This window comes from Chenopodium album, chromosome 17, assembly GCF_948465745.1.
Source record: "Chenopodium album chromosome 17, dcCheAlbu1.1, whole genome shotgun sequence".
Taxonomy (NCBI): domain Eukaryota; kingdom Viridiplantae; phylum Streptophyta; class Magnoliopsida; order Caryophyllales; family Amaranthaceae; genus Chenopodium; species Chenopodium album.
In genome coordinates, this window is record NC_137850.1 from 36,205,343 (window position 1) to 36,217,412 (window position 12,070).

At 33.0% G+C, this 12,070-nt stretch overlaps 1 protein-coding gene and 1 non-coding gene across 2 annotated transcripts; one reads left to right on the top strand and one right to left on the bottom strand.

The window, feature by feature from the left end:
* TRNAL-AAG (transfer RNA leucine (anticodon AAG)) lies at nucleotides 1–81 on the top strand. Its single transcript has one exon. It is a non-coding gene; the product is annotated as a tRNA-Leu (tRNA).
* A 6,747-nt stretch (nucleotides 82–6,828) lies between these two features.
* LOC145589621 (arogenate dehydratase 1-like) lies at nucleotides 6,829–9,844 on the bottom strand. The gene is made up of 2 exons (XM_081646279.1): nucleotides 8,788–9,844; nucleotides 6,829–7,627 (listed from the first exon to the last, which is right to left on the bottom strand). The coding sequence occupies exons 1-2, from the start codon at nucleotides 9,667–9,669 to the stop codon at nucleotides 7,190–7,192; spliced, it is 1,320 nt and encodes a 439-aa protein (XP_081502405.1). The 5' UTR covers nucleotides 9,670–9,844; the 3' UTR covers nucleotides 6,829–7,189.
* Between the last annotated feature and the right edge of the window lie 2,226 nt (nucleotides 9,845–12,070).

Consider the following 12,070-nt stretch of genomic DNA (forward strand, 5'->3'; position numbering starts at 1 on the left):
GTTGAGATGGCCGAGTTGGTCTAAGGCGCCAGATTAAGGTTCTGGTCCGAAAGGGCGTGGGTTCAAATCCCACTCTCAACATTTATTTTTTATTTTTATGATTTTTTTCTCAGCGCCTTTCTTTTTTTCAAATTTTTTTTTTTCTTTTTTGGGACAGGATTTTCTGTTTTACTTTTTTTTTTGATAGAATTTTTTATAGATTTAGGGTCAAATGAGAAGTTTCTTAAAATGAGAAGGATGAGAAGGATTTAATGTGCATAATTTTTCCACTAAACATGCATAATTTTTAAATAAAATGTGCAAAAAAAATTTTGACCGAAATTCAATATACATATTTTTTGTGCATAATGTGCATAAATTTTCGTTTTCCCATAAACTTGAAAAAAGTAACAGGTCAAAAATAAATTATGCACATTTAATTCAAAATATATGCACATTTAACCCTTCTCATTCTTCTTATTTTAAGAAATTTCTCATTGGATCCCAACCCTATATATATATATATATATATATATATATATATATATATATATATATATATATATATATATATATATATATATATATATATATATATATATATATATATATATATATATATATATATATATATATATATATATATATATATATATATATATATATATATATATATATATATATATATGGCCCCGTTCTCTTCACCTTATTATTGCTGAACTGAAATTATTTTTATTGAAACAAAATTATATTTGCTGAACTTAAATTATTTTACTGAACTTAAATTAATTTTACTGAACTTAAATTATTTTTGCTGATTTTCTATTATAATTCTTCTTTAAGAAAACTGAATTTTACTTAGCTGAACTTATTTTTACTGAACTGAAATTATTTTTACTGAACTGAAATTAATTTTACTGAACTGAAATTAGTTTTACTTAATATTATTTTTTTAAGGTGAAGAGAACAGGGCCTATGTCTTTAAAACTCAAAATACATTATTAGTACGTTGCTAATAATGGATTATGTCAACTTAATTTAAGCCATACTCGTATAACATATAGTCTTGTGTACCAAGAATCTAATCATGCAGCAAATTATTTATATTGCATTTATAAGTCATATAAGAGGAGAGATATAGATATACATACTACAATCCAAAAGCCAAGTAGTTGGATGTATGGTTAATATGGTGCTTCTCCACACGACTTGACATGTCATTCACATTGAAATTGAATCATACCATTCATGTATTAAAAACATAAAATAATAACAAAAAATAATAATATATGTGGAAGAAAGGTTAACAAATTGGTCAATATTTTAATACATTCAAAAATGAGTTATGAATAAAACATAAATTATGTAACAAGGAGACTTGCTTAAGCTTCTTGCCAACCATACTAAGCTATATAATAAAAATATAATTAACCAGTCCAAAAGACTACATTGATGTTGAAAATTTTGAATATGTGTATTAGTTTACAAATTTGGTTGGGAATCAATTAGTGGCAAGTGTTGGTAGGTCATTTCGTCAAAATGAAGAATTTAAAGGCAAATCAAGTTACATACGGTGTGGGAATAATTGACAATATAGTCATCACAAGATATTTTTGTTGGAGTAGCCTTGGCTCGACTCATTTACACCCTTAATACGGTTTTTGTTTACTTCTAATTCTAAAATCACAGCTAATAACATTTCCTACAAAAGATTTCTTCTGTGTGTTGCTATCAGAGAAATTTTGTGTATCCCTAACTTAGTAACTTTGGGTGAGTGTGAAAGTGTTGAGAATGATGTACGTGACCAGATATTTTAAATGAAAGTTTTTGGCACTAAATTTTTTTTATGTTGGAAACTTGGAGTAATGATTTGTACTAGCCACGTTTACTTCATCCGATCCTCACAAAACAAATTAGATCACTTTACGAACCCCATACTTTCATCTATAATATGGGGCAAACTTAGGTGACGTTAAAATTTTATACTTTTATTTATATATTAAGTTGAGTGAGGCAATAAGCATGTACAAGCTCGGTAAGTCGGGCTTCAATCTAAAATTGATGTAACCTTGTATGTTACTTAGGGGTTAGGGGGCATTTGGTTTGCGGAGTATAGGTATCGGGCTTCAATCTAAAATTGATGGTAACCTTGTATGTTACTTAGGGGTTAGGGGGCATTTGGTTTGCGGAGTATAGGTATCGGGCTTCAATCTAAAATTAATGTAACCTTGTATGCTACTTAGGGGTTAGGGGGCATTTGGTTTGCGGAGTATAGGTATCGGGCTTCAATCTAAAATTGATGTAACCTTGTATGTTACTTAGGGGTTAGGGGGCATTTGGTGTGCGGAGTATAGGTGTGAGGTATGGGTTTAGAATGACTAAAACCCATACCATATGTTTGGTTGTCAAAAGTATGAATTTTAAACTCATTCCTCAAATCCATGAGGTATAGGGTTTAGAAATCTTGGGGGGATGTGGGTTTGGCTCATTCCATTCCCTTAGATATCAAATACATGTTATTAAGGGGATGAAATTCCATTCTAGAATTGAACTAAACACATGATATTAGATATCAAGTTTCAACCCGATACCACCTTAACCCCATTCCCAATTCCAAACCCATACCACTCTGCGAACTAAACGCCCCCTTAGGTCTCCTAAGTTTTCAATGCATGTTAGACAACATCCCAACTCATATGTAGGTTATTTCTAACAATATAACTAAACCATATTCATTTGATTATTGTAAATTAATCCACACTTCAGTATTCTATAAGTAACTCCCTTATATTAGGAGTCTAATATAAAATCAACGATCAAATTAGCGTTGTTAAAATAAACGGGTCATAGGCCTTGTTCGTCAAAACACATAAGTTGTTGAAGTAACATTTAAATTCTGGCAAAAGCTAATAATTTTAGCATTTTCATTCTAAAAACTAACTTCATTACTACATCCAAATACTGATGATGTCATGACAAGTCTTGAATCTTGACCAATTTTGCTTTCAGTGAGTATAATGGAAGGACTTCACTTTTTGATTTTTTCACCTTTAAGGACCTCTCACTTTTTTTTTTCACCTTTAAGGACCTAAGTTTTGATTTCCGGCCAAAATGGAGTTAAGTTAACTCAAGGTGAGTTAAGCATTAAGTTATGACATCACTAATAAGTAAGTAAACAAAACTCTAGGACCTAACATTTCATATTTTTCACCTTTAAGGACCTCTAACCTTTTTTATTCTTCACTTTAAGGACTTCAATTTAAAATTTAAATGTGAACAATTTCTCTTCCTCCATTGGAACATTTTCTATTGAAAACCAAAATCCAACACTAACTCGGGTAATTATTGAAGCAGATGCCACAAATTATCAAACTTTCATCAAGTCTCTTTGTCCAAAAATAAAATAAAAAAATGAAAAAAAAAATACTACTTCGGTTTCTTATTATTTATAACAAATGGATTTTTTTTTTATGTATATATATTTCACAAATAATAACCCTTTTATTGCAAATAATAAGAAACAAAATTAGTAAATAAAACTTTCATTAAATCTAAAACCACATAAACCCCAAAACAATCAAATATCATCAACTTTATCAAATAATACACCATAAAAAACCGATCAACCAAAAAATTGCAGCAGCTCGGCATTATAATCGAACACACAATAATTTTTTAAGTCCGTCAACACTCACGAGGTAGTGGTTGTTGTGGCTTTTTCGTCATACAAACAAGAGGAGAGCTAGAGAAAATTAGAGGAAACAAGTTGGGGTTTTGGGGTTCCTTTCATTCATACGCCAAACAAATTGAGGAAGGTGGGGGTTTCGTGATGATATATATATATATATATATATATATATATATATATATATATATATATATATATATATATATATATATATATATATATATATATATATATATCACTCAGTGCGAACTGACTAGCTTAAAACGTCGGCCAGCAAGTCCACCGACGTGGTTACGGTGGAGCAACTGTCTAAGAATGAGAAAGAAATAATTCTGATTAAGGAACCATCATTTATGCATGATAATGAATTAATTATGATATGCACTTCGTAATGTATAAAGAATTGATATAAAGAATTTGGTAAGCACCTAAGTTATATATATATATATATATATATATATATATATATATATATATATATATATATATATATATATATATATATATATATATATATAGTAAGGACTTAATTTTTTTTTTTTTAATTTTATAAAATAATTTGCTCCGGTGAGTTAAGGTTGAGTTAAGTTGCCGGAAAATTAACTACAAGTCCTCAAAGGTGAAAAAAAAAAAAAAAAAAAAAAAAAAAAAAAGAAAGTGAAAGATCCTTAAAGGTGAAAAAATAAAAAAGTGAAATACTTCTCTTATGCTTAACTCTGCTTTCAGTTCTTTAAGGCCAACAAAACATCTCAAACAAAGAATATATATTCATCTTATCTTTAGTATTCTTTGACCATTGTTATACTTATGAAAGTGCCAAATAGACCCATAGATTATGGTGTTCACTGAAGCGAAGCCCAATAGCAAGATAATTTATTAATTTGTCAAAATTTTGGCACGTACCTATACCGCTATACGGTATATGCTAGCGTATATCCGCAAGCATTGTGCTAATATTTTCCTCTCGACAATAAATGATCAGCTGTAATTCAGTGATTAGAAAAATTATGAAAAAATTTCACAGTAGAAAGTACACATTAAAACAAAATACAAATACAGTGAAAATCTTATTTTTTTAGTTTGTTAAGATTCAAAGTTTAATCAAAATATCCAATCATAAAACTAAATATGATCATTAGAACCAAAAAAAATCATACATTAAATTAGAAAAATTTATTTCTAATTAGATGAACTAGACATGACCTTATTATAGTTGACTCTACACCACAATAGCAAGTTATTAATATAGTTGTCTATACTTTTTCAGACAAACGCAATAAGGAATCCGCCTTAACTAACATAGTTATTAGGCAAGATTTTCTTACATTAACTTGAAAAGTATTGTGTGTACCTCGTGTGTGATTCATAATTTATAATCGGGTGACATTTTACTAATTGAGGGTCTACTTCTAATTGGTTAACCATAAGTTAGTTGGAGTGAGACCGTTAATCAAAATCCCAAATAGAGCTGTCAATTCGGGAAAACGGGTCGGGTTTGGGTCGGGTAAGAGTGGGTCGGGTCAACTCGGGTCAGGTCAATTCGGGTTAATGCTGTAACCTATGAGGATTGGGTTTGGGTTGGGTCATGCTTGAGTCGGGTCACGTCGGGTCATACATCTTATCGGGTTTGGGTCGGGTTAATAACAGGTCGGGTAAACAATAGGTCGGGTTTAATTCTGGTTAAATCGGGTTAGGGTAATTCTCGGGTTCGAGTCGGATTCGATTCAAGTCAATAATTTGCGGATTAGATCAGGTCGGGTCATTCTCGGGTTTGAGTCGGGTTTGGTTCAAGTCAATAATCTGTGGGTTATAATCAAGTCGGGTTATTTTCAAGTCGGGTCATTCTCGGGTTCAAGTCGTGTTCGGTTCAAGTCAATAATTTGCGGGTTATAATCAGGTTGGATCATTTCCAAGTCGGGTCATTCTCGGGTTCAAGTCGGATTATGCTCAAGTCAATAATTTGCGGGTTACAATCAGGTCGGGTCATTTCCAAGTCGGGTCATATTCGGGTTCAAATAACTATACATAGATTATCATTTTTATCAACCTAATTATTTCCTTTGACTATAATATATATGGAAACATACTAGGGAACTATATATAGTCTATAATTTAGGAAGATAATTGTCTCCTTTGACCATACAATAAATATATACTATATTTAACTCTTAAATTTGGGGATGATGCTCCTTTCTTTTGCTGACATGGACCGACTTAGTCTCCCTGGACAAAATGCTTTGATCAACAATAATAAGGTGGTCTAAATTAAATTTAAGGTGATTTGAAATCGGGTCAGGAACAATTTAGGTTGAATTTAGGTCGGGTCAATAACAAGTCGTGTTGATTTCGAGTCGGGTTAGTAATAGATCGAATTGAATTTTTGGGTCGGGTTAGTAATAGGTTGGGTAAAATTCGGGTCGAGTCGATAACAAGTCGGGTTGAATTTGGGTCGGGTGAATAACAAGTCGGGTTGATTTCGGGTCGAGTTTGTAACAAGTCAGGTTAATTCGGGTCGGGTTAGAAATGAGTCGGGTTGAATTCAGGTCGGGTTAGTAACAAGTCGTGTTAAATTCGGATTTTGATGGGTTAAAACGGGTTTGGGTCAATTTCGGTTCAAGTCGGGTTCGGTTCAGGTCAATAATTTACGGGTTACATTCGGATCGGGTCATCTCCAAGTTGGCTCATGTTCGGGTTCGGGTCTCACATACTCGGGTCAACTCGGGTCTAGGGTTGGTTTTAGATCGAGTCAGGTCGGGTTTGGGTCACCAATTTTTCAGATTCAGATGGGTCGGTTAATAATCGGTTTCGGGTCGGTATTTCAGATCGAGTCAGCTTTTGACAGCTCTAATCCAAACCCGGATCACATTTTTGTTAGAGAAGAAATATCAACCGAATCTCATCAATAAGTTATAAACTCATAATAATACCATCTGTAATGAAACATCATATAAATTAAAGTAATTCACTTAAATTGAGGAGGGACAATATTGGTAGAAAAGGCAAACATACATGCGTAAAATTACTTGATCATTTTTGGTAGAAAAAGCAAGTTATAGATGCATTGAAATTGAAATGAGAATATGAGATTTTGTGGGTCATAAATCAAAAATATATTTACATACTTATATAATTTCAAAAAAGAAAAGTGAAAAAAAAAAAAAAAAAAAAAACCATATTTAAAAAAGAACGTGGTACATCGTGATCACAATCACCATCTTCTAAATGTACATTTCTTAGTCTCACCAACCATTTCCACCATCATCAACTGGTCCACCACTACTCCATCCTTTTCATCAAGGAATTAAAATAATTCCAAGAAATTAAAAATATAAACAATTCTAAATAATCTATTTATATCTAAATAAATAAAATAATCCTGTTTTTCAAGGACAAAATTAAACAAAATAAACAGTTTTCGTTTCTCTCTTCTTACATAATTCTTTCATCCTCTCCCATCTTGTGGCGGATGAAGAAAGATTATGAACACAAAAGCACTAATTATTGTTTTTATTACCATAATCATTATTGATCATCGGAACGCGATGGCGACCACGGTGACATATCCATAGGATAACTCCCCAAAACCCTTAAGAATGAGGTGAATTCCTGAACCTCAGCTAGGGCATTTTGAGCTCTTGGCTCGGCCATAGACGCCTCGAAGTCAACGTAGAACATGTACTCAAAATGCTTAGCCGTCCCCACATTGGCGTCATCCACAAGCCTAATAGGCCGGTGGCGGTGGGGCCGGCTCTCAATCTTTGTAAGGCTGATGTTCCTAAAGGCAAACGCCGAAAGAACCTTGAATAAGGATGAGGTTCCTTTACCCTCCCCGTTGTCATGGGTTGCAAACACAATACTCGTCTTAAAAGGCCGGTCGGTTCGGGGAATAATTGGCTCCCGTGCTAACATAACAAACCGGGTCACATTTCCAGAGTCATCTTGTATACCATCAGCCAATATCTGTATCATGTGACAAAATTAAATTAATAACATGATTCATACATAATTTTATTTAGTAGGTCAATTCTGATCAACCAAATTTAAATTAAATTGTATTTTTTGGACCGTTTGGTAAGAAAGGTAACATGCTCAATCGGTATCTGTCTATCTGTCATGGCTAAAATGCATCCACTACTATTAATCGATCTATTATTCATTGAGGAATTCTTTTAATTTTTATTTCTTTTTTGAATTTAATCAATTAGATGCCAAACTACGTGGGGGCAAGTCTACTTGTTAAATATAGAAAATTAGTGTCAATTTTTCAACAACTAATTTTTTACTTTTAGGAAAATGATTGCCAATTTGCATAAATATGAATAAATAAAACTTGTACATAATAGACTAAGTAGTTGGAGACATAGTCTAACAGTATGGTTGGTCAATTATGATACAACGTAGATGACGAAAGGTGTTCCATAAAATTCTTTTTACCTCTAACCAAAAAAAAGTCTATTTTAACTCGTAAACGTGCTCCAGTGGTGCACGAGCATTAACAAAATTACCCAAAATGTCGTAAATTTTGGAATTAATGACAAAATCACACGTAATTCGGTATTAAATCATTCTACGTTTATTAAACAAAAACATCCTGAATTGCTTATCGATTTTTAAAAGTAAGTTTTTATTTATTCTTATTTGAACTAATCTAAACTTTATGATCATAACAAACTTCAACGATTATAATTTTTTTCCTTTTTCGTACGGAGTAAGTGAAAAGAACAAGTTCATGTGTTACAATTAAGGCAATAATAGAACAAAAGCAAAACACATGGTTCACCTTCACCCACAAGTACAAAATTCTATGGTAGTTGGCTCCCTTACCACACATGACTAATTTCATTTTAATTCCCTAATTAAATAAATCATAGCATGCTATTAACCTTTGACGATTAATCAATAATAATCTTGTTTAAAACATCATACTCCTACCTAAATTCTTATTATTTGATAATGATAGTCCTTTCACTACGCTAACAAGCTAATAAGCTAACATTTACATTGATAATTTTAATTATTCAACCAACTTATTCCATTTTCATAAACATATAATTAAATGAACAGTGTTTAAAGTCAAAATTAAAAAAAACAATAGAAAGATAGAGGTAACGCGACAATACCTGCAAGCCGTAAAGATCGGCGGCGCGTGCGGAGGCGATAGCGGCGGTATCCCTCAAACTCTGGGTAGCAACATACTCAGCAGCACCAGCAGTATCATCAACAGCTTCTCTAGTAACATTCAACCCCAACTTAGTCAACGTATGTTCACACTGAGCAAGCGCTTGAGGGTGCGAAATAACGCGCGTGAGATACTCCTTCCGAACCCCAGGCAACGCCAACAAGCAATGGTGCACCGGAAGCTGAACTTCCCCAACAATATGCAACCGGTGCCGAAGCAAAAGATCGTAATTCCGATGAATCGAACCACCGAGCGAGTTCTCCACCGGAAGAACAGCACGATCGGCGATCCAAAGCTCGACCGCTTGAAACGCGACCTCGAATTGATCGCAAGGGATGGCTTCGCAACCAGGGTAAGCTTTTCCGGCGGCGGCTTCGGAGTACGCGCCGGGAACGCCTTGGTAAGCGACGCGAAGAGTGGAGCCGTGCATTGGAGCAGGGGAGAAGTCGGTGGAGAGAGAAAGTGGTTTCGGGAGGTTGTTGGTGGTTGTTGCGGGGGCTGTTGCGGCGGCGGTTGAAACAATTGGGAGGAGATTTAGGGTTTTGTGGCCGTTTACGGTGGTGATTTCGTCGGATTTTTCGCCGGCACCTCCGTCTCCGGCGGACGGAGTTTGTTGGGAGGAGATGACTTTAGAAGCGAGTATTGCACACGAGCTTTGCCAGTCGGCACGTGTGCCGGTAACGGCGCCGTTTCGACCGAAGGCGGAGCATCGGATGGTTAGTTGACTCGGGTGGAAGCTGAGTCTAGTTGTGGTAGTTGGTTGACGGCTTCGGAGTGGGTTTGGTGTGGCGGTAGTGGTTGGTGACGGAGATAACGCCTGCATTTTCGCCGATTTTCTTTGTTTGATTTTGATTTTGTTGTAATGAAAATGAGAACAATAACAGTGCTAAATGTAAAGAAAAAAAATGTAATGTGTTGTTTATATTTTGTATAATAATTTTATTATTATTTATTTATAAGGTTTATAAAAAAAAAGCTTGAAGTTCTGTAAAAAAGGAACTGCAAGCTGAGGGTAAAGGAAGAAGGGAAGGGGTTTATATATAAAAGAGGAGAGAGAAAAAAGAGGGTGGATTGGTGAATGTGTGCGTGTAATGTGGTGGTTCGGTCAATCTCACACCTACCACCCTCTATTTTTTTTTTTTAAATAAAAAAAATATTTGTATTATTTCTGCTTGTAGGAAATTTTCCTAAAGTAGGACCAACTTTTTTCCCAAAGTAAAATAAACAAAAAGTATGGTAGATTCTGTGCATCTACCTAGATTATGAGCAAAAAATATCTGTGTGGCAATGTGGTAAATTTGGTAACAAAAGTAAATACAAGCACTTGTACTAGAAAAAGTAAATTTAACAAATATACGGAGTATTACGGAGTTTATATATTAGGAATTTATAAGACCGGGATCTTTCTTCCTCAAAAAAAAAAAAAAAAAAAAAAAAAAAAAAAGAAAGACCGGGATCATTCTTCAATAACAGGAAAAATGTCGACTTAGAGGGTGGAGATTTCCTTACCTTCTCCCCCTCACTCAAGGTGTCTTGTTTGCTGATAATGATCCAGTTGATTTATGGAAGGTTCTGTTCTTTATTGATTATATATGTTGATTAACATTAGCCATGTGAAATCTCGTCAAATTCGTCTCAATTTATACATTTGTAATTATCTGTTTTTTATAATTTTTTACTAACAAGATAAAAATATATAATATTATACGTTGACAAGTGTAAAATTCAAAGTGTTACAATTAAAAGTGGGCGGAAAAAGTATTTTATTTCATTTTCATAAAAAAAAGAAAAAAAAAAGTCATCATCGATGAATAAGGAAATGCAAGTATTTTTTTCGAAAAATATTGTGTAGAACGGACTCATGTGAGTCCGTTCTATTAATCGGCCCGCGCTCGGCCCGAACTTTAAATAACCCAACGTTCCGTCTTTCTCCTTCTTCTTCTCACCCACGTTTTCTGCATTCTCACTCCATTTTCATCAGTTACACTCCATTACTATCGACTTAACTTCACGTTTTCGAATTATTCGTATCACTACTTCATTTTCCATCTTTAATTTTATTTGCATGTATTTAATTTTTACTTCTTTTATATAAACCCTAACTTTCGTCATTTTCGACTCCATTAATTGCTGAGATTCCGTCGATTAAAGATTCTTCTCCTTTAAAAGTTTATCTTAAATGAAGTAAACTAGCACGAAAATAGGAGAAGACAGTTGCAATGGTTGAAAGGTTTATTATATTTCAGTTATTTTTAGGTTATACTGTTTTTTTAAAAATCCATTTTTATAAGTTATTATTTCGTTCTGTAGGGTCGATTCAGAACCTCCATTGAAGAAGCGTGGTCCTAAACCTGGTTCTAAACGAAGTCGACCTGTTAGGTGTGAAATTTTGTTTCTATTAAATTCGCAAAAAGACATAGCATTTTGTACTTGTTGTTTTATATAGAATCTTTTTTCTTGGGAAACATACCATATCTGGTTATTATATTGTAATTTGATAATAGATTATTTTTGTCAGGATTTACAATTACTTTGTCAGGAATTCTATTTTTTCTATCAGAAATTACCTTATTATTCTGTGATAAATCATATATATGCAAATTAGCTTGTCTTGAATTTGATTATTTTATTTTGATAATAGTTTATGTTTGTCAGGATTTAGGTTTTTTTGGTCAAAAATTAATTTCTTTTTGTCAGTATTTAAATTACATCAGTAAGGAATAATATTTCTTCAATCCGAAATAAGATTACTTTTATCAGTAATAAGATATATATGTGATCACATTACATTAGTTAGGAATAATAATTTTTTCATCAGAAATAAGATTATTTTGGTCAAAAATGAGTTTATTTTTGTCAGGAAAAAGATATTTATACTCAAAAATAAGATTACTATTTTCAGGAATAACATAATTATTATCATGAATAAGAATGTTTTATATAGCTCTTAGTTTTAATGTCATTTTTTACTTTTCAATTTTTCAGCTCTCTTACTGAATATGATATTTCAGACTTAGAGCTTGGTAATAAATCTGGTCCTAATCATCTTTGTCAAATTCTGAAAGATTTAAGTGATAAGCAAAAGAAGGATGTAAGAGACATTGGTTTTGGTGGATTGCTTCATATGAAATTGAAGGATAATATTAGCCATCAGTTGTACGGTTATATAGTAACTCATTATAATCCCAAGGCAAGAAATGTGATTGTTGGTAAAAAGGAACATG